Source organism: Lutra lutra, chromosome 7 (assembly GCF_902655055.1).
Source record: "Lutra lutra chromosome 7, mLutLut1.2, whole genome shotgun sequence".
Classification (NCBI taxonomy): Eukaryota; Metazoa; Chordata; class Mammalia; order Carnivora; family Mustelidae; genus Lutra; species Lutra lutra.
This window is the reverse complement of record NC_062284.1, coordinates 61,836,054-61,859,398: the sequence shown is the minus strand read 5'-3', so window position 1 is coordinate 61,859,398 and position 23,345 is coordinate 61,836,054. Positions and strand designations below refer to the sequence as shown.

Sequence of the window (23,345 nt, the reverse complement as noted above, 5' to 3'; positions counted from 1 at the left end):
ACAGTTCAATTAATAGAGGAAGTTCAAATTCTTATCTGGGATCCTAATCAAGGCGGTTTAGTTGCTGAAGTACCCAAAAGGTCCTATAAAGTAATTTGATAGGATAAATCCTTAAGACACTACCAACAGCAGTAGCATGGAAACAAAAACCTCTTTTTCTCTCTTTCAGCCCAGTATGATTTCTGGCAGCGACAGTCTATTTCACAAGGTCACCTCCTGGGATTACCATATCCTTTCTAGAGCTCCTGTCCCTGCAGTGAAGGTGAGAGGGCTGTGGCCTATCTCCAACCCCAGTGACTCTCAGTTCAACAGGATCCACCCTACCTTGTCTCCATGTATTATCCTTGGCTAGATCCAATTTGCTAATGTTTTGTCAAGGATTTCTGTGTCTGTGTTTATGGGGGATATTGTCTTAGCTTTCTTTTTTTTTTTTTTTTTTTTTTTTTAGATTTTATTTATTTATTTGACAGAGAGAAATCACAAGTAAGCAGAGAGGCAGGCAGAGAGAGAGGAGGAGGCAGGCTCCCCGCTGAGCAGAAAGCCCGATGTGGGGCTCGAACCCAGGACCCGGGATCATGACCTGAGCCGAAGGCAGCGGCTCAACCCACTGAGCCACCCAGGCGCCCCAGCTTTCTTTTCTTATAATGTCTTTCATTTGACAAATTCTAGTAGCTTTAGATAGAGTAGTGAGAGTGAAAGGTAAAACAAACAAACTGAATTAAGTAAGATTTTGAGATTACCTGTCTACCATTTCCAGAACTAACTAGAATAATTAGAATAAGAGGTATATGTATAGGGTGTGTCCTCTGGTGCTATATACAAAGGTCTCCAGCCTTGGAAGGGTAAAACTGGCATAAAGTCCTATATAGATCAGACCTAGTGCTCAGTCACCAAGCTCCTCAGCAAGTATGTACAGAAGGCCTACTGCCTGTCAGGTACCTGTCTAGATGCTGGGGATAGAGAGTGAATGTAATAGAGGAAAATCACCTAAGAAGCCCTTAAGAAGCTAATATTCTAATGGGGGAGAAAGGTCATCAGCAAAACATATCAGTAAATACCATGAATGTTAAAGATGTCAGGTTCTGTGGGAAAAATGAAGGATGAAGTGGGGCTGGACAGTGGGAGTGGTCTGTAATCTTAACTAGGTAGTCACGGAAGGCCTCACTGAGAAAAATCTATTTGAGCAAAGACTTCAAGTAGAGGGAATGGGCCATCTAGAAAAATGGGGAAGAGTGACAATGAGGGACTGTAGGTAGCCCCCTTGCACAGTGTGATGTGGTACTAGCTAACTGGTGAAGTAAAAATATGGCAAGAAATAGCTTGGCTCATCTTCCTAGGGTTTTGAAGATATGAGAGAAACAATCACAGAACACTTTGGGAAACAGTGTTGAACGAATACATTATACAGTCATTGCAGTGTGCTTGCAATGATGATAGGTCATTAATAAAAAGTTTTTGTTAATTAAATTAATTTAAAAATTCATTTGTGGCTATGTCAGAAGGAGAGCTAGCTCTTCTTAATGGGAGCCTACTGCTTTGTTAAAATTGACTTGAGAAATTCTCAGTGAACTGCTAGGCAGGACAATTTATTTAGAAGTTGTTGTACTTAACCTTTTTCTCAGATTTTTACTTGGTGGGGGAAACTTTATCTTCATCTTAGATGAGGGGGAACCCTCATCTAAGAACTACACATTACTGGAGAAACCAAGAGGGAAGAACATAATTGATGAACATTCTGGAGAAAAGCCTGGGTATCCTCCTATCAGTAAAGACAAGTGTACTGGGCTGAATGGTGGTCCCTCCAAAAGTTATACACACTTCCTAATACTGGGAAGGAGTGAATATAACTTTCTATGGTAGCAAATTTGATTAAATTAAGGATCTCAAGATTAGAAGGTTATCTGGGATTATGCAGGTGGGCCCTGAATGTCATAAGTGTCCTCATAAGAGAAACAGAAGAGGAGACACAGACATACAGATGAGAAGGCGTGTGAAGACAGAGGCACAGACTGGAGTGATGTGATGTGGCTCTGTGATGTGGCTACAGAGCCAGGAACCACAAGGACCTCGGGCAGCTGCCAGAAGCTAGGAGAGAGGCATGGAAGAGATTCTCCTTCTGGACCTCCAGAAGGAACTTACCCTACTGACACCTTGATTTTGGGCTTCAAGCCTCCAGAACTGGGAGAGGATACATTTGTGCTATTTCAAGCCACCAGATTTGTGGTAATTGCGGCCTTAAGAAACTAGCACAGGCAAAAGTGTAAAGCTGGATGGACAGAGAACACTTGGGTTGATGTATGGCATATTGCTTCGCCAGTACCTGACAGTACTAAGCATCGAGCATGGCCTGGCTCAGCCACCTCATCACCTGCCTAGACAGTCCAAGCGTATCTTTTTTTTTTTAAATTTAAACTCTAGTTAGTTAGCATGCACTCCAACATTGGTTTCAGGAGTAGAATTTAGTGATTTATCACTTACAAACAACACCCAGGGGTCATCACAAGTGCCCTCCTTAATGCCCATCAGCTATCTGGCCCATCCCCCACCCACATCCCTCCATCAACCCTCAGTTTGTTCTATATAGTTAAGTCTCTCATGGTTTGCTTCCCTCCCCCCTCCCTTTTTTCCATCCCATATGTTCTTCTGTTTTTTTTTTTTTTTTTTTAAAGATTTGATTTATTTATTTGACAGAAATCACAAGTAGGCAGGGGGGCGGGGTGGGTGGGAAGCAGGCTCCCTGCCAAGCAGAGAGCCCGATGCGGGGCTCAATCCCAGGACCCTGAGATCATGACCTGAGCCAAAGGCAGAGGCTTTAACCCACTGAGCCACCCAGGCGCCCCATGTTCGTCTGTTTTCTTTTCTTCTTTTTTTTTTTTTTTTAAGATTTTATTTGTTTATTTGACAGACAAAGATCACAAGTAGGCTGAGAGGCAGGCAGAGAGAGAGGAGGAAGCAGGCTCCCCGATGAGCAGAGAGCCCGATGCGGGGCTCGATCCCAGGACCCTGGGATCATGACCTGAGCCTAAGGCAGAGGCTTTAACCCACTGAGCCATCCAGGCTCCCCCTTCTGTTTTATTACTTAAATTCCACATATAAGTGAAGCCATATGCTATTTGTGTTTCTCTGACTTATTTTGCCTAGCATAATGCACTCTAGCTCCATTCACATCACTGCAAATGGCAAGATTTCATTCTTTTTGATGGCTGAGTAATATTCCATTGTATATATACACCACATCTTCTTTATCTATTCATCAGTCGTGGGACATCTGGGCTCTTTCCATAGTTTGGCTATTGTGGACATTGCTGCTGTGAACATCAGGGAGCATGTGCTACTTCAAATCACTATGTTTGTTTCCTTTGTATAAATACCCAGTACTGCAATTGCTGGGTCATAGGGTAGTTCTATTTTTAACTTTTTGAAGAGCCTCCAAACTGTTTTCCATAGTCAGTCCAGGGACATAGGGGCCTCAAATCAGTTTGGTAACCTTGATGGTAACCTTCTCCCCCTGCCTGCAGAAGCCTGTGGTGATGCTCAAGGACTCTCTCCAGGGTCTGTCTCCTCCTTGCTCTCCATTCCATACCCTCTTTCCCTGGTCTGGTGCCCCAAGTTTCAGCCCTGCCTCTTCTCCTGGCCCCTCTGCATATATCCTTGGTCTGTCTCTGGAGGTTGTTGCAGTTATTCTCCATGGCCCTCTGCTCTGTAGCCCACGGGCTAATCCCACCTCTTCCTGGGGCTCTGCCTAGGTTCAGTGCTGTGGGGTCTAGCAGAGGAAGATGATATTTTATACTGCGATAATAATCAATGACAATAACAAACAAAAGGGCTGGAAGGCTCGCGGAGCATAAAGGGAAGTTGCCACTGTTAATTTTTACCCACTTTGGTGAGTGTCCAGAGACCAGATTTTGGTACCAAAAACTTAGGATTTATTTATTTATTTATTCTTTAAAATATTTTATTTATTTATTTGACACAGAGAGAGAGAGATCACAAGTAGGCAGAGCAGCAGGCAGAGAGAAGGGGGTGGGGGAGCAGGCTCCCTGCTGAGCAGAGAGCCCGATTCGGGGCTTGATCCCAGGACCCTGAGACCATGACCTGAGCCGAAGGCAGCGGCTTAACCCACTGAGCCACCCAGGTGCCCCAAAACTTAGGATTTAGACAGAGCCAGAACCAAAGAGCAAAGTCTCTTTTTACTTATGCTTCCCCCCCAAAGACCGACACCTCTTACAGACTAAAGATTTCTTCCTACTCAAAGCCTCGGTGTGTTTATAAGGAGTCACTTATACAAGCCCAAGTGTGAAGGTAAAGAACCATGCTGACTCTCCTTGGGGTTCTTACCTATTCATCTTTCTCCCTGCTCTTCCATTAAGTTTCTTGACCTCCGAGGTCATGACCTACAAGAATCTTCAGTATTTACCTGAATTGGGCTGTCTTTACAACTGCATGATGCAGAAATCTATTTCCTAACAGGGGCTAATGCATTAGAATGAAGGGAGGAGACAGGAGACATGCAAGATATGTGGCTGTTTGTTATTTATTCTTACCTCGTTTGATCCTGGCAGAAACACATCAACTGTGCTGGCTTTTGGTTCTGTGACTGGATGAACCAATAAAGCACTTCCTGAAAAAAAAGAGAAGAAATGAAGTTGAATATCATTCTAAGAGGTCTGAAAACATCCTTCTCCTTTCAGTGCTTTTGTGGTGTTAGAGACCACTCAACTATGAACTTGGTGAAAGTAGAGACCTTGGTTAGTTGAACCAATAATTCATCAGAGAGATGCATTGTAAGATAGAGGACTGGTGCTCAAAACGGTGACTGTATTATTACTTATCATTTATCCACTTAGGGTATATCAGGATAATAGGGAGGGATCCTGACACAGTCTATCAGTCTCATTCGCACATAGCTGCTAGTGTGCCAGGAGTCTGAAAGAGCCGTCACATTACTCCAGGTACATCACTGTCTGCTGTAAAGTGATTTTGCAAATGGTGAGCCTACAGCTGTTATCCAGAACCATGATTAGCACAGAGTAGAGTATATCCATGGGCAGTTATTAGGAAGGCTGTAATTCTCTTAAAGGCAATCTAGGTTATTAATTTTGTTTTGACTATGGCACCACATGTATGTAAATTTCATCCATTTATGAATTCACTCTTTAATTGTACAAATATTTACTGAGTTCCAGGTGAGTGCTAGGTATTATGCTAGGCTCTGGAGATACAGTGGCAAATAAGACAATGTCCCTGTCCTCATGGAGTTTGCAGTCAGTAAAGACAGATATTATAATTTATTTAGAGTTAGGACAAATACCAAAAAGGCAAAAACACAAAATGGAATGAAATTTATCTAATAAGAGGGACTGAGTTTGACTAGTTAGGTGTAATTAGCTATTAGAAGCAATTCTGGTCAGGGAATTTTTCTCGAAGGGAGCAGCTATTTAAACTGAGACCCAAGAAAGAAGGGAGAGGTAGCACTAGGCTTTTTACATTTTGATTTCCACTTTTTAGAAACAGAATGCATCTTTTGGGTAACTCTCTGTTCAGCTTGGTTTTTGAGTCCTATTTCCGAGATGATAAACTTCCATATCCTGGATTTGGTGGTCAACCCTTGTTTAAAAAGAGGCCATCACCACCACCACCACCAATTACTGTATTTTACCTATGAAATAAGCTCTCAGTCTTTACTGTGACCATCTGGTCTACTGTTTTCTACTTCCATAGGGGTATCATTAGGCTCAGGAGTGGACCCAGAACAAGAATCTCAAATTGTGTCCACAAATAGAATGGATTTATATGAAGTTAACAACATGAGAAGTGAGAAGAGATCTATCATTCCACAGAAGAGAGCTATCATTCCACTAATATACTAAAAATCTTAATGACAGAATTTCTTTTACTTTTATTTTTTAGTTTTCTTGAGACTAGGGATTTATTTTTCTTTAGTGCTCTTATACTAGGAAATGTAACAAAAACATAATTACAGCATTTATCATAACAATAATTAATCAAGAAATGCTCACCCAGCATGTATTCATCTTCTACCCCAAAAGTGTCTAATTCCTCTGGGAACTCTATCCACAGAGGTCTGTGGAAAGAGAAAAAAAATTCTTATTTCAACATCATTAGATGTTTTATTGCGGTTAAATCACTTATAATTTCAATTTTATAATTACTCAAAGGAAATTGGAAAAACCAAATAGCCAAGACTCTTCATGATTTAAGATTTTATGAGCAACTGGTAGGATTACTATATATTTTCTAATGTGAAAAAGCTATTTACTTGCTGAAATGCTCCAATGAAAGATTGAGAATTCTGGTACCCATAATTTTTCCTTCTGATTGTTGAGTACTAAGTACTACTCTGAAGGCAGAATTAAGAGTTCTGTACAAATCAAATGTTTAACACATTCAGCATGGAACAAATTGTTTGTAAAACCATAGTTTATAATGATACAAAATCTGTGCCATGTTTTCATGCTGCCACAGCCTTTCATGTATCCTTAATCATTATCTATTTAAAAGAAAAGAATTGGTATTACTTGTTTTCAAGCAGGCAGTGGTTTTGGAGGGTTGAGAAACTTGTGTGTGTGTGTGTGTTTTTTTTTTTTTAAAGATTTTATTTATTTGTCAGAGAGAGAGGAGAGTGAGCGAGCACAGGCAGACAGAATGGCAGGCAGAGGCAGAGGGAGAAGCAGGCTCCCCGCCAAACAAGGAGCCCGATGTGGGACTCGATCCCAGGACGCTGGGATCATGACCTGAGCAGCTGCTTAACCAACTGAGCCACCCAGGTGTCCCTTTTTTTTTTTTTTTAATTATTGTTTTACACAACTATCTAGGAGGCATCTGGGCTTAAAGGATAATAAAATCTTCAATATCTGTGCATCTGGATATCAACCTAATGGTTCTAATATTTTTTTCAACCTCATGAGTAAAGGGTATTCTTTAGTAAGAGAAACTTACTTTTAGTTTATTCACTAGCCTTTGTAATAATGTATCCCTTTCCTACTGAATAGAAGTAACGAAGCAGTAGTCTCAATCTGGTCAATGTCTAGAATCACGAGGGAAATGTCTAACAAATCTAGATCCTGAGACCTACCCAAGGAGATTCCTAGTATATCTGGAGGTGTGGCCCTGGAATCTACAGTTTTAAAGAGCTCCCCTGGTGATTCTCATCTGAGCCAGGTTTAGGATCAGCTGATCTGGAAGCCTCATTGTATTATGTGTGTCTCTGCATTATTCTCTAACCTAGAAAATTGCTTTTTCACATCCTGCCTCTAAAATAGGATCAGAATATAATTTACACACTGGGAAAAATGTTCACCTCAAACTTGGAATGGTTTAACCCTAAGGTAAGATAGAGCCTAGACTGGGAGAATAAATTATTCTTCATGAGAGGATTCTTGTGGATTAAACAGCAAATTCAGTTACGGTCACTTCTTTTTCTTTGAAAAATCGGTCTCCTCTCAAATATTAACACTTGAATCACAAAGTAGCAAGGGATGTGGTTTTTCTTAGACCTTAACTCTTTGGCCCTGCTCACAGTTGGTGCTCAGTAATCTGAAGGGTACTTGATGAAACACATGGCTTTTCTCTTGAAATCACGGTGTAATTACTCCATTCCCCAATGGCCAGGGGGTTTTCTGGTGTTGCAGGCTGCTGGAGCCCGCAACCGGTGAAGCCTGTTTACCTCATGACCGGCTGGGCTGTCACGTGTGCGCAGTAGAACAGAGAATACCAATAGGGCAGGAGGGTGTAGCGCTGCCTGATGGCTTCCCGGATGAGCCGGGTGTATTCCTCCCCAAAGAGCCAGGGTTCCCGCCGCTTGGTGTTCATGGTGGCGTGGCCACGGAAGAAAGGCTGGTAGGCTGCAGCCTGGTACCATCGCACTAGCAGCTCTGCCTCCGGATTCCCAATGAAGCCGCCTACGTCAGCTGATTAGACAGTGAGAGAGAAGCTGAGTGAGGCAGAGAGGCCCAGTGAGGCAACCAGGCTTCTAACAAACGTTGCACCCAGGTCTTGAAGACTGCCAGGACAAATGTGCTGTATGTGCACTTATAAAATCCCAGAACAACACTGTGGCCTGAAATTAGGGGGCACATATTTAAAAACTTTGCCTGTTTGGGGGATCTGACTATATTCTCTTTGAATCCTCTCTTATCAAAAGGTCTGAGGTTTGGGGAGCCTGGGTGGCTCAGTTCCTTAAACATCTGCCTTCCGGGGTCCTGGGATCAAGCCCCTCACTGAGCTACACACTGGGCTACCTGCTCAGAGGGGAGCCTGCTTGTCTCTCTCCCACTGCCCTTCCCCCCTGCTTGTGCTCTGTCTCTCAAATAAATAAATACAATCTTAAAAAAAAAAAAGTCAGAGGTTTTACTACAAGATCAACATTTCTGTATGTTCCCAAACCCAGAAATTGCAAAATGTTGACCTGATTCATTACGTCTGTGTTTAGTAGTGTGGTGGGGGTTTTGGCAATTGATTTTTTTTTTTTTTTTAAGATGTTATTTACTTGACAGAGAGCGAGCACAAGCAGGGCGAGTGGTAGGGAGAGGGAGAGAGAGAGAGAGAGAGAAGTGGGCTCCTTGCTGAGCAGAGAGCCGGAGGTGGGGCTCATTCCCAGGATCCTAGTCCAAGGCAGACACTTAACCAACTGAGCCACCCAGGCACCCCTTGATTTCCTTTTGAAAGCAGTAGCTCAAGCAAGATAAAAATTGTAGAACTAAAGAAAAACAATCAGAATTAGAAATTTTAGGTATCATTTCATGTTTAGTCCTTAAGCAGGATACATATTCCTTGTATGTGGACCAATGCCATAAGAAAAACATCTATCAAAAAGTGATGTTAGGGGTGCCTGGATGGCTCAGGTGTTGGGCGGCTGCTTTCAGCTTGGGTTGTGATATTGGGGTCCCCCATAGGACCCACATGGGGCTGCCTCCTTGGCAGGAAGCCTGCTTCTCCCTCTCCCACTCCCCCTGCTTGTGTCCCCTCTCTCGTTGTGTCTGTCAAATAAATAAAAAAAAAAAATCTTAAAAAAAAAAAAAGTGACGTTAACTTCTATTCCTACAGAAAACAAGGAGCAACGGGAACTTCATATGCTGAGCACCCTCCATATTGAGATTTCTCATCTGCAGAGAATTACTAGGATTTAGGGAAGGCAGTCCATCAGGGAATCGTATTTTAACTAAATTTATCTTTCCCAAGAGAATATATTTTTTTTAAGTTAAAATATGTCATAGAATTTTAAACCTGCTGAGTAAAAAGCATTTCTGTAAGGCTGATTTCTGATTTGCTAAATTCTTTGTACTCTCCATTTTTCTCACTTTGAAGAAGAAAAGGTATGTTTCAGGAAAAGAAATTCAGTTCTCAAGAGCATCTAAGGAGGAATCAGAAAAAGAGGGAAAGAAGCACTCGGGCTCTCTGATGACTTTATTTCATGTCCTCATTTCAGACAAGACAAACTGGAAGCGTCCTTTCACTTTCCTCATTTTCTTGTTCCCACAGTTATCCCTCCTGGAAACTGCTAATGAGAAGGCACTTATGACCAGCCTTGACGGAAAACACCCTTGCTTTTTATTTTCTCTCACTTCAAGCCTGTAGATATCATCTTACCTCCGCAAAAAGAGATCCCAGTAATGCTGAGGGTGAGTAACATCGGGATAGAAATTTTCAGGTAGCTCCATTCTGCTGTGTTGTCACCTGTCCACACAGCACCTTGGATCACCAGTAACAAGGTATTAAAAAAAAAAAAAAATCACAAATCAGCCCATGCAGTCAATTTCATAGATTCCTTATTTGAAATAGACAAGTTAATATAAGGGAAAACATTTCTTTCTGACCTTAAAATATATAAATCTGGTTTCTGCAATGAAAATATATTAATCTTCTAATGTGAAGTTCTTAAAATCTTTTCACATTTTGTGAAAAATGTTCTGAAATGGCACTTGTTTTTCTGAAGTATAACTCCAGCCTGATTTTAGGAGAAACATTTAAAAAATCAACTTTACTGGGAGCGCCTGAGTGGCTCAGTGGGTTAAGCCTCTGTCTTTGGCTCAGGTCATGATCTCAGGGTCCTGGGATCAAGCCCTGCACTGGGCTCTTTGCTCAGCAGGGAGCCTGTTTCCCTTCCTCTCTCTCTGCCAGCCTCTCTGCCTACTTGTGATTTCTGTCAAATAAAGAAATAAAATCTTTTTTAAAAAAATCAACCTTACTAAAATATAATTTACCATATAATAAATGTACCTATTTTAAGTGAAGAGTTTGGTGAGTTTTGAAACCTGTAACTGTCACCACAGAGTACAGAACCATTTCCTTAATTGTAAAAGATTACATGCGCTTCTTCGTAGTGAATAATCCTCCACTTTACCCAACTGTTGATCTGAGTTCTTGAAGTCTTTTCCAGAATTTCATATAAACGGTAACATAAAACATACTATTTTGTGTTCTAGTTTTTTTCACTCAGCATGATGGTGTAGCTTATTTCTTTTTATTTGATTAATAGTATTCCATATATGGATCTACCACAAGTTGTTTATCCAATCACCTACTGAGGGACATCTGAATTCTTCCCAAGTTTTGGCTATTATGAAGAAGCTGCTATAAACATTTGTGTCTTTGCATGACGTACGTTTTTGATTTCTCTTGGGTAACTAGTTGGGAGGGGAATTGGTGGGTCTATGTTCAGTGTATGTTGAACACTTAAAAAACTCCAGCGGCACCTGGGTGGCTCAGTGGGTTAAAGCCTCTGCCTTCGGTTCAGGTCATGATCCCAGGGTCCTGGGATCAAGCCCTGCATTGGGCTCTCTGCTGGGCGGGGAGCCTGCTTCCCACCTCCCACCCCTGCCCCGCTCTGACTGCCTCTCTGCCTATTTGTGATCTGTCAAATAAATAAATAAAACCCTCCAAACGGGGGGTGCCTGGGTGGCACAGTCGGTTGGTTTCAGCTCAGATGGTGAATTCAGGGTGATGAGATCAAGCCCCACATCAGACTCTGTGCTCAGTGTAGAGTCTGCTTAAGATTCTCTCTCCCCATCTCCCCACAGCACCCTGCCCCCCACCCTGCTTGTGCTCTCTCTCTAATAAATAAAATCTTTTTTTTTTTTTTAAAGAAAACTCCAAAGTGTTTGGCACATGGCTATACTGCTTTTGCAGTATCAGTACATGACCATTTCAGTCACTCTACATTCTTGGCAACAGTTGGTAGTATCAGTCTTTTTAATTCTAGCTATTGTAATGGATGTGTAGTGATGTCTCCCTGTGGTTTCAATTTGTATTTCCCTACAGACTAATAAGGTTGAGCATCATTTCATGTATTTATTGATCATTCATGTGTCTTCTTTTGTAAAGTGTCTATTCAAATCTTTTCCTTATTTTTGAAAGTAGATTATTTATTTTTTAATATTTTATTTATTTATTTGACAGAGATCACAAGTAGACAGAGAGGCAGGCAGAGAGAGAGAGAGAGAGAGAGAAGCAGGCTCCCTGCTGAGCAGAGAGCCCGATGCAGGACTCGATCCCAGGACCCTGAGATCATGACCTGAGCCGAAGGCAGCGGCTTAACCCACTAAGCCACCCAGGCGCCCCAAAAGTAGATGTCTTTAACTGTAAAAGTTCTTTATATATTTTAGATACAAGTTCTTTGACAGATATATATGTATATTGCAGATATTTTCTCTAATCTGTGGCTTGACTTTCATTTTTTAAATATCTTTGAAAGGGTAGAGGTTTTTAAGTTTGATGGAAATACAGATTAGCACTTCTTTTCCTTTTATGGTTCATGCTTTTTGTGTTCTATCCGAGAAATCTTTTCTATCTCAAAATCACAAAGATTTTTTTGTGTTTCCTTTTAGAAGTTTTTTGTTTTAGCTTTTATAGTTTAGGTCTATATTCCATTTCGAATTACTTTTTGGGTACTGAGAGGTAAGGGTCGAGATTTTTTCCCTCTCCTTCCTCCCCCCAACTCCTTATTCAGTGTTCTGACACTGTTTATTGAAAAACTCCTTTCTCCTCTGAATTGCCTTGGCAACTCTGTTCCTAATTAATTGATCATATCTGTGTTGGACTCTTTCTGGATTCTTTATTCTGTCCCACTGATTTATATGTCTATTCCTCTACCCCCTCTCAAAAACAAACAAACAAACAAACAAACAAACAAACCCCTCTATAATTTAAGAGGAGTGGTACAGACTACATAAAGGAGACATCATAGTAGCAAAAAAGATAGTTAACACTTACAAGCCCTTACTGAGCCAGGTGAGTCTACCTTGCCTGTAGTAGCCCACTTGAATCATCACAACCCTACCGGGTAAGCACTATTTAACTTCATTTTACAGATGACATAAATATGGCAAATAGGGGTGGTTCTATTATACCCCCAGTAACATAGTTACTATGTGGTAGAGGCAGGACTAAGCTCAGGCAGTCTGACTCTAAAGCCACTGCTCTTGATTCTGTATAATAGAAAAGAATTTGTGAAGATAGATTATATACCATTAAAGAGATCCACAAAAGAAAAAAAAAGTCTTGTTTTACTAAATCTAGATTAGTCCTGAAGCATTTTTGTCTATCTTCTATCAAAATAGCTTTGGTAGCTATTTTTGTTTTAATCTTCCACAGAAATTTTTGGCTGTTATATGGGCAGCAAAGAAGAATCTTTTCGAGTGATTGTTTTTTTGTTTTTAAAGATACTCTAATAATTTCGCCTTGACTTCAAATGAGATAAAATGATTTCGAAGTCGACACGGTGGTATTCTCATTAAGAAAGAAAGTTCAGGGGCGCCTGGGTGGCTCAGTGGGTTAAGCCGCTGCCTTCGGCTCAGGTCATGATCTCAGGGTCCTAGGATCGAGCCCTGCATCGGGCTCTCTGCTCAGCAGGGAGCCTGCTTCCTCCTCTCTCTCTACCTGCCTCTCTGCCTGCTTGTGATCTCTCTCTGTCAAATAAATAAATAAAATCTTTAAAAAAAAAAAAAAAGAAAGAAAGTTCATGTAAAAGCATGCAGATCTTTTCATGTCTCATATGGTGTTCAGTCAGAAGCGCTCTCTATCAGTCTAAGCTTTTAACACTTGACACAGTAGTGTTCTCTGCAATGGGTCACTTGCCACACTTCGGGGCAGGCTGAGTTTCACACTGAGCACTGAAGGCTAGGCAGTAGGCCAATATTTAAGGGATCAGAGATTACTTAGTATGCATATCTTTTATCATCTTTTTTTAACTGCCACTTAAAAGTGTTTTCATTAAAAACACTTGACTTTTTTTAGTGATTAAAAATGACACTTGTAGAGAACATGGAAAATAGGGATAGGTAAAAAGAAGAAAATTTAAAAATCACTCATAATCACCAAGGTACTAAACTTACTGATTTTTTTTTTTTAAGATTTTATTTATTTGACAAAGAGAGATCACAAGTTGGCAGAGAGGCAGGCAGAGAGAGAGGGGGAAGCAGGCTCCCCGCCGAGCAGAGAGCCCGATTCAGGGCTCGATCCCAGGACCCTAGAATAATGACCGGAGCCAAAGGTAGAGGCTTAACCCACTGAGCCACCCAGGCACCCCTAAACTTACTAATTTAGATTCCTATCTATATTTTTAAAACAAAATCATGATAATATACTACAAACACATTTAAGCATTCTGCTTTTTTCCCCCCACTTATCATGATGTCACAAACATTTGCTCATGCAATTGAGGCTACAATTTTATTTTATTTTATTTTATTTAAAAGATTTTATTTATTCACTTGACAGAGATTACAAGTAGGCAGAGACACAGGCAGGGGTGTGGGGGAAGCAGGCTCCCGGCTGAGCAGAGAGCCTGATGCGTGGCTTGATCCCAGGACCCTGAGATCGTGGCCCAAGCTGAAGGCAGAGGCTTTAACCCACTGAGCAACTCAGGTGCCCTGAGGCTACAATTTTAAATAGTCTTAAAATAGTCTATCATATGCATATATCATATTTTTATAAATATTCCTTTATTTGTATTTTATTTCATTTTTTGCTTCAGGAACCAATGTGGTGAGCATCTTTCTGCACATGAATCTTTGCCTGAGATGACAGTATTTTGGCCTTTTGAAGGGTGCCCCAGGGGCTGGTTTTCAGGGTTGGAAAATAATAATGTCCATAATACAGTAAAGGCTGGATTCTTCAAACTAGGACCTAAGCTCCCAGTTACTTAGGTAATGGGCAGGGGACTTAAAATACTTAAACAACAATATTAATTTAATTTAATTAATTTAACAGTATTAATAACTAAAATACTTAACTAACTTAACTAAACAGGGGACTTAAAATAGCCTTCCTGCTGAAAGGTGGCTAAGTTGAATTAGATCTGCATTAGCTAGTAAAATGAATCCAGTTATAGATGACCCAGACCAGAAGCAACAGCCAGGTCTATTTTAAGTCATGGCTAAGTGAAACAGGTGGTTGAGGGAATGTCTAAGAAGTGTATTTTCCCTGGTTTAGACAAATTGAACAGAATCAGAGATGACCATCCCAGCAAACTGAGATACTATGAAGTCATTCTCCCAGCAACTAAGTGGCCATTTCTTCAATGGGAAATAAGTAACTAAGCTTTATTAAAATAGATGTGTCTCACAGGACAAAAGGCATACTTCAGGGCATGTCACTTGCTACAATCAAAGGCGTGCCCAATTGCCACAAATGGTTAAAAAAAAAAAAAGGCTGCTAATTTAGGTTTAATTCTGATCGTATGTGCCATTCCTTACCATACTTTTGTGATCCAGCAAAGAAAGAACGGGTAAGAACAAAGGGTCTCTCCTTTCCCTTAGATCGTTGTATTAGTCCTTCTGCGGTAGCCATTTGCTACAAAGACAAAGGAGAAAAAATTTCAAAGGGATGATCAGATTAGAGCATTGTGCAGACATCCCTAATAAGCTACTGGACATACAAAAGTAAATAGGTGGGAAGGTAACATGGGAAATATGAAAATAAATCCACCAAATAATTTTCATGATGTAATGAAACTACTCTAAATTCCCCTATTAAGAGTGGAAAATTATCTTTGATCAAAATAGAAATAAAAATAGTAAATAATATGCTAACATATTCAATGCTTATTATAACTAGGTATTTTATAAAATTTTCTCATATAATCTATAGACGTCTGAGATTGACTATTTTCATTGATAAAAAAAAAAAACGAGAACAAAAGACTGAGATTCAGAGAGGTTAAATGACTGGACCTGGCTTACATAAGAAAATTCTCTGTAGTAGTTTGCAGTTATAGCAAGAGACTTTTAAAGAAGTAAACACATACTATCTGAACTGTGCTATGTGTAGCCAGTAGCTCACACTGGAAAATAGACCAGTTGGTGGGAGGGCCACAGGAACATAGTCACAGTGAAAATAAGAAAGAACAATGGATATCAATTAGGGCAAATAATAACTGACTAATGTTTTGGATGTGATTGGCAAATGGAAGACAATTCTACCACCTTCTAATGGGAAGGCTAAGTAGTTAATGAAGGCTTTCTACATTTAAAAACCCGTTTTTAGGGGTGCCTGGGTGGCTCAGTGGGTTAAGACTCTGCCTTCAGCTCAGGTCATGACCTCGGGGTCCTGGGATTGAGCCCTGCATCTGCTCTCTGCTCGGCGGGGAGCCTGCTTCCCCCCAACCCTCTGCCTGCCTCTCTGCCTACTTGTGATCTGTCAAATAAAATCTTAAAAAAAAACAACCCCTATTTTTAGAAATTCTACATCTATGTTCTAAATCTTTTAAAATAAGATTTTATTTATTTGACGAGAGAGACACAGAAAGAGAGGGAACACAAGCAGAGGGAGTGGGAGAGGGAGAAGCAGGCTTCCCACTGAACAGGGAGCCCAATGTGGGGCTCCATCCCAGGATCCTGGGATCATGACCTGAGCCAAAGGCAGATGCTTAACGACTGAGCTACTCAGGTGCCCCTCTATGTTCTAAATCTTATTCCCCTGGTATGAGACTTGCCATTTTAGACATTTGTGAAATTTCATTTAAAAAAAAAAAAAGATTTTATTAGAGAGAGAGAGCAAGAGCACGAGTGGCGTGGAGTGCCAGAGGAAGAGAGAGAAACAGATTTCCTGCTGAGCTGGGAGCCTGACTCAGGGTTCAATCCCAGGACCCTGGGATCATAACCTGAGCCAAAGGCAAATGCTTAACTGAGCCACCCAGGAAGCCCCATTTGTAAAATTTTAAAACATTTGTTTTAATTGCCTTTGTTTATGTATTATACATTGCCTACTTTACTTCAAAAGAAGTTTTGAGGTATCCAATGCTATTTATTAATGACTCCTGTCAAGGAAGATCTTTCATGGTACCATTAATCTCCTAACTCATCAAGATCATTAGAGAAAGAAAAGGGTGCAAAGAAAGAAATAAGTCCTGCATTGGCTACAACCTGGTAAGATCCATTGCAGTCATCAGAAAAGTCACACAAAAAGAAATGAACAACATAGTACGGCTATTACAAATGACTTTCAACCCAAAAGGCGGGGCACATGGGTCCAAGTGGCTTCTTTATGGATGTTTTACCTGATAAAAACCATAGATGTTGTGAAGTTCCCTGTGCTCCCAATTGCCATGATGAATGGCATTCTTCTGCATGGTTAGCTCTGGCCCTCTAAATACGGAGGGCTCATTCATGTCATTCCATATGTAGAGGATGTCAGTAGATCCCTAGGAAATAAATGTCTTCTTTGGTCAATGCAATACTCCTATACTGATGATGTTAATATGAAAGCCACCCTATTCCTCTTGTATACTCCATTTAATTTATTATTACTGTGTTTCTTATCTACGCTCTCTCTTTTGTCCCAGTGCTACAATAAAAGATCCACAGGGCAGGGAATTTTGTTCATAATAAATTCCAAACACCTAGAACAGTAGCTGAACACAGAAGGATCCCGGTAAATATTTGTCGATGAATGAAAAAATGCTGTGTGGTATTGTCTGTGAAATACAACTGCCCAGCATGCCCACTCCAAGACTTACTCTGGCGAACCCTCATACAGGAAAGGTTGTGAATGATGACATTTAGATTCTAGAACATCCATCATCTGCTACAACTCTTAACTAAAGGCAATTAAAGCTTTCCATGATAAGATTCTGCCTTCCTTCTAATACTTTGAAAGATTGTTTTTTAATTAAAGATTTTTATTTTTATTTGCCAGAGAGAGAGAGTGTAAGCGCACAAGTAGGGGGAGCGGCAGGTAGAGGGAAAAGCAGGATCCCTATTGAGTAAGGAACCTGATGTGAGACTTGATCCTTCGACCCTGGGATCATGACCTAAGCCAAAGGCAGACACTTAACCGACTGAGCCACCCAGGTGTCCCTACTTTGAAATGGTCTAGAGTTTGTGTTCTACACAGAATTTTCAATTTAGAGTAGGAAGGGGCTGCTGAGTCATCTAGTTAACATGGTGTTGAAATCCCTTTTATAGACTCCCTGGGCTCTGAGCATGTGACTCAGTAGCAACAAGGACAGGGAGTCCCTCAGGAAGCTCATTCCATTACTTTCTAAAAGTCCTGCCCTTGTAACACCCTCTTAGTGGGCCTGGCTTGCCTTCTGGGATGCCACAGAGTTCATGGGCTTTCTCACACACATGCCAGTTGTTCAAATGCCTAGGGGAGACTCATGTATATTCTTTTGACTCTTTATATTCAACTATTTCTAAACATGTATACTTTTTTTATTAATTGTTTTTACTAACATACACTGTATTATTTGCCCCAGGGGTACAGGTCTGTGAATCGTCAGGCTTATACACATGAACAAGGCTATATGCTTTCTAAATATTTAACTACTTTAACTCCCTTTCTGTAGCACTCTCCAAGTCAGGGGTTGGCAAATGTTTTCTGGGAAAGGCCGGATAACTTTTTCTACTCTGCTGACTATAGGCCTCTTTTTCAATAACTCAACTCTGATATAGTGTGAAAACAGCCACAGACAGTAGAGAAATGAGTGAACATGGCCAGATTTCGCCTGTTAGGTATCCCTGCTCTAAGTTGTTTTCTGTGTCCTAATACACGATACTGAGAACCAGAGTTTAGTGGTTAAGATCGGATGTGAGAGACAAACAGACTGAATTCAAATCTTGGGTCCACCACTTACTGACATGGGTTAACTGAGCAGGGTTCTGTTTGTTTTTTTCTTAAGATTTTATTTATTTGACAGATCACAAGTAGGCAGAGAGAGAGGGGGAAGTAGGATCCCTGCTGAACAGAGAGCATGATGCGGGGCTTGATCCCAAGACCCTGAGATCATGACCTGAGCCTAAGGCAGAGGCTTAACCCACTGAGCCACCCAGGCACCCCTGAGCAGGGTTTGAAACTTGTTCATATATCAATTTCCTCATCTGTGGGGTTAGAATTATAGCTCCAACTTCAGAAGTATTTGTGAAGATGAAATGGTAAAATGTAGAGAAACTGCTTAGCACAGAGTTTGGCACATAGCAAATAATTCAATTTATAGGAGGCATCACTATCCTCTTCAAAATTGGCTGAAAACCATTCTCTCTGGGGTGACCTCTCTGGGGTTCTTAGAATATTTTAAGGATTGATTTATTATTATACCTTTTTAATTTCAAGTTTTATTACACCTTTTTAAAAAAGATTTTGTTTTTTTATTAGAGAGAGAGAGAGAGAGAGCAAAAGCAGGTAGAGGGGCAGAGGTAGAGGGAGAGGGGGAAGCAGGCTCTCCACTGAGCCAGGAGCCTGATGTGGGGCTTGATCCCAAGACTCTGTAATTATGACCCGAGCCAAAGTCAGATGCTTAACTGACTGAGCCACCCAGGCACCCCTAAACCTTACCTTTAATGTCACATTACACTTTGCAAGATATTCTCATAAATACCCTATCATCATCTTTAAATAAGCTATAGAATATTATTTTATGTAAAATTTATGTATTAATTTGAAAATACAAATGTCTTATTAAGTACTTTGATATGTCACAGAGTCTATTATAATGGAGGTAAAAGTCACAGCTTTTGTGCATTTGGTAATTAATATGCCACCTTTCCTGGCCATTAAAGTCTATAATGTGGGTGCCATCCTTGTGTTTTCATCCAAGTATTATTTATCAAGAGCTACTCAATAGAGTAGTTCTTTTTTTTTTTTTTTAAAGATTTTTTACTTATTTGACAGACGGAGATCACAAGTAGGCAGAGAGGCAGGCAGAGAGAGAGGAGGAAGCAGGCTCCCTGCTGAGCAGAGAGCCCGATGCGGGGCTCGATCCCAGAACCCTGGGATCATGACCTGAGCCGAAGGCAGAGGCCTTAACCCGCTGAGCCACCCAGGCGCCCTAAAGTAGAGTAGTTCTATTCAATCATGTTTTTTCTTCTTTCATCCTTCCAAGTAACTAGGAAAGAGCAAAAGAACAAAAACAAACCTGATAAGCAGAGAAAGTGAAAAGACCTGAATACCACTCTCTGACTTTGGGATTGGTGAAATCCAGGTAAGAGGAGAGACCTGTAGAGGCAGAAGAGTAGACTGTGAGAAACAGTGGTGCTCATGCTAGGATGTGTGGTAAAGATGTGAAAGTTGGCTGATCATGGGGCATCTCAGACATAAGACAGATGATGCAGAGGCACCATCTGGCAAGAAGCGAAGGCAGGCCATGCTGGACTCCAGTGATAGTCACTAGACCTCCCAATCTGAGAGGCCCAGGGGAAGGCCAACGAACAAGCATCCATATGGAGCTTGTCCCTCACAGATGGCCCAAGACAGCCCAAGTAAGCATGGCAAATATCCTAGAGTGACCCTTCTGTCCTTAAGAGAACGAAGTGTTCATGAGGTGGTGTAAGGGGAAAGGAATGCATGGGGTGTCTCTGCAGCACATGAATTTGTGACTGAGTGCCAGGATATGACGGAGTGGGGATTCCTCTTTGTCCTCAGGTTACTACCAAGGCTTGAAACTAATAATTTCTGAAACAAAGAATCCAGAGTTGCCGGAAGCCTCTGAGGTCCCTCATGAAAACCTGGAAAGTCACAACTGTGGGCTAACAAGGCTCAGAAAATTCACAGGGAGAGACTGTGAGAACTCTTTTTATTTTCTTCTCCTCTCCGTTTCTTATTCCTTGGCTTTTTATTTTTGTTTGGTTAGAGAAATAGAGTGCTTATTTTTTTATTCATTTACTGATAAATGTATACAAAGCACACTGTACCAGATGTTAGGGCAGAGAGAGAAGAAGGTAATACCCTCTCTTTCTTAATGGTCCTTACACTGTGGCAAGGGACATCTTTAAGAAATGAGGGTGATGGTCATGCAACCTTCATTAATTGGGACTAAAGAAGTGAAATTAAAAAGTGCATAAAGTGCTATCTTACCAGGCCAGCAAACCCCTTCAAAGTCTCCTCCTTCATGATTCTTCACAAAGAAGCCCTGTTCTTTGGCCTTAACATACACTGAGTAGTCAGGATCAATCTTGATGTGGGGGTCACTGATGACCACAAGCTGTCCAGACATAGAGGTTTGAAAAGCTCATCAGTTTCATATGAGTTATAAGTTTCAGGCTTTCATCATAGTTTTGGGGTTCAAACTTTATTCAAATAATTACTGGGATTGAAATATTTTAAGACATCAGTAAAACCCTATCACTTTTCATGCTTATGGAAACTGAACTGGTATCAAAACCAGGCCAGTGTTCTTTTATAATTATTGCTGCCCAGCCAATACATGTTCTCAACATAGCAGTTACTAAGCTTCTGTCTGAGGTACTGGGTGCTATACCTAAAGGAGTCATCCCTGCTCCCTAAACATCTAGAGGCTAACACTGACAAAAGCAAACATTAAAGAAAAGAAAACAAAAACAACCCAAAACCCAATGGTACAGACTTATTTAGGAAGGAGGTTTGAGAAGAGCTGTGATCACAGCTCTGTGTCTTTATTATCGCTATACCTTTCTAATGCCCTCACTTCTGAGTCTAGGGCCTCAAAACTCTTTATTTGGTTAGAACAACATTCTCATCATCCTTCCTCAAGTCTATTCACATTTATTCTACACACTGAAGTTTTTTATTTTATATATTTTTTCTTTTTTTAAAAAATTTTTTAAATTTATTTTCAGCATAACAGTATTCATTGTTTTTGCACCACACCCAGTGCTCCATGCAGTCCGTGCCGTCTCCAATACCCACCACCTGGTTCCCCCAACCTCCCACCCCCCACCCCTTCAAAACCCTCAGATTGTTTTTCAGAGTCCATAGTTTCTCATGGTTCACCTCCCCTTCCAATTTCCCTCAACTCCCTTCTCCTCTCTAACTCCCCTTGTCCTCCATGCTATTTGTTATGCTCCACAAATAAGTGAAACCATATAATAATTGACTCTCTCTGCTTGACTTATTTCACTCAGCATAATCTCTTCCAGTCCCGTTCATGTTGCTACGAAAGTTGGGTATTCATCCTTTCTGATGGAGGCATAATACTCCATAGTGTATATGGACCACATCTTCCTTATACTGGGTATTTACCCTAAAGATATAGATGTAGTGAAAAGAAGGGCCATCTGTACCCCAATGTTTATAGCAGCAATGGCCACAGTCGCCAAACTGTGGAAAGAACCAAGATGCCCTTCAACACACTGCAGTTTAATTCTCCATTGCTCAAACCCTTAAAAAACTTTTAATTGTGGTAAAATATACATAACATAAAATATACCATCTGAACCAATTTTATGTATACAGATAAGTAGAGTTAAGTATATTCATGGTATTGTACAATGCCCAGAACTCTTTCCATCTTGTAAAACTGAAACCCTATACCCATTAAAAATAACTCCTCATTCCCTCCTCTACCCAGCCACCATTCTTTCTGTCTCTATGATTTTAACTACTGTAGGTATTACAGATTAGTGAAAATTATATAGTATTCATCTTTTTGTGAGTACTTTATTTCACTTAGCATAATGTCCTTAAGGTTCATCCATGTTGTAGTATATATCAGAATTTCCTTTCTTTTCAAGGCTAAATAATGCTCCATTGTATATATGTATGTACCACATTTTGTTTACCCAATTGTCTGCTGATGGACACTTGGTCTGCTTCTACCTTTTAGTAATTGTGAATAATGTGGATATGAACATGGACTTATCTGCATGAGCACATCTGCTGAAGTACTTGCTTTCAGTTTCTTTGAGTATATTCCCATAAGTGGAATTCCTGGATCATATGGTAATTTTATTTTTAATTTTTTAAGGAACCACCATACATTTTCTGTAGTGGCTGCACCATTTTCTGTAGTTTTCTGTAGTGGCTGCACCATTTTACATTCCCATGGTTAGTGTTCCAGTTTCTTTACCTCCCCTCCTCACTTAGTATTTTCTGGTTTTTCATAGTAGCCATCCTAATGGTATGAAATGTTATCTCATTGTGGCTTTGATTTGCATCTCCCTAAAGATTACTGATGTTGAGCATCTTTTCATGTGCTTGTTGACTATTTGTATATCTTCTTTGAAGAAATGTCTATCAAGTCGTTTTCCCAATTTTTAATGGGGTTGTTTGCTTTTTGTTGTTGAGTTGTAGGTGTTCTTCATATATTCTCTATACTAACCCCTTATTCAAAAACTTTTAATGTCTCCCAAATGTATACAAAGCAGCCGATAGTAAGTTCAGATTCCCCACTACTCAAACCTTGCACATGCCTTTTCTTGCCAAACCAATCTGTGCATGTCTTTTAAACAACACTGGCTGCTTCAGCCTCTAGCTGCACTGTCTCCTCCCCCTCCCCACTTCTCAGCTAGAGACTCATCCTTCAGGGCTCATCTAAAATGCACACGCTCAGCGTGAGTCCAGCTGGATGCAATCTTCTTTCTCCTAGGCTACTCCTGACCCTGACCTTTCTTTGGCTGTTATATTATTGCCCAATATTGTGGTTGCTATACACCCACCTCTCCCCTACTCACTGTAAGACCCCAAGGAGCTCATCTTTGCATTCCCTTCATCTTTAGAATAGCATTTTGAACATCTGATGGTTTCAATAAATAGTTGCTTGTAAGAACATGGGTTCTGGAGTCAGGCAGATCAGAGTTCAGATTCTTGCTCTACTACTTACATGCTTTTGTGCAAAATACAAAACTATTCTTAGCCTTAGCTTCTTCATCTGAAAAATGGGCTAACAAGATCTACCTTTTAATCTTGGGATGACTGGATAGAATAATGTATTCTCTCAAACTCTCTGGCCCATAGTAAGTACTTGCCAAATGGTAGCTACTTATTAATTGGGAAATTAGGAGAATGGGAATGAAGAATCTGACTCCATTTCTGATTGACTGTTAAGAGCTTTCAAGCCCTTCCATCCCCCCTCACATTCTGCCCACATCAGACAAAGAAAGCCCTAATGCTTCCTCCTTGGGTGCCAGTGGGAA

General features: G+C 40.7%; 1 protein-coding gene across 5 annotated transcripts in view; it reads right to left on the bottom strand.

Moving 5' to 3' along the window:
- GANC (glucosidase alpha, neutral C) overlaps positions 1-23,345 on the bottom strand; it is a 73,555-nt gene that overhangs the window by 11,844 nt on the left and 38,366 nt on the right. For 3 of the 5 annotated variants that reach the window (XM_047739030.1, XM_047739033.1, XM_047739029.1), the window contains exons 13-20: positions 20,311-20,437; positions 19,373-19,452; positions 16,517-16,660; positions 14,715-14,811; positions 9,610-9,711; positions 7,688-7,931; positions 6,021-6,085; positions 4,545-4,621 (exon numbers count right to left, since the gene is read on the bottom strand). In XM_047739030.1, coding sequence (XP_047594986.1) covers positions 4,545-4,621; positions 6,021-6,085; positions 7,688-7,931; positions 9,610-9,711; positions 14,715-14,811; positions 16,517-16,660; positions 19,373-19,452; positions 20,311-20,437 — 936 coding nt within the window. Of the gene's footprint in view, positions 1-4,544; positions 4,622-6,020; positions 6,086-7,687; positions 7,932-9,609; positions 9,712-14,714; positions 14,812-16,516; positions 16,661-19,372; positions 19,453-20,310; positions 20,438-23,345 lie in introns of those variants that run through there. The other 2 variants (XM_047739031.1, XM_047739034.1) reach the window with 2 other exon arrangements.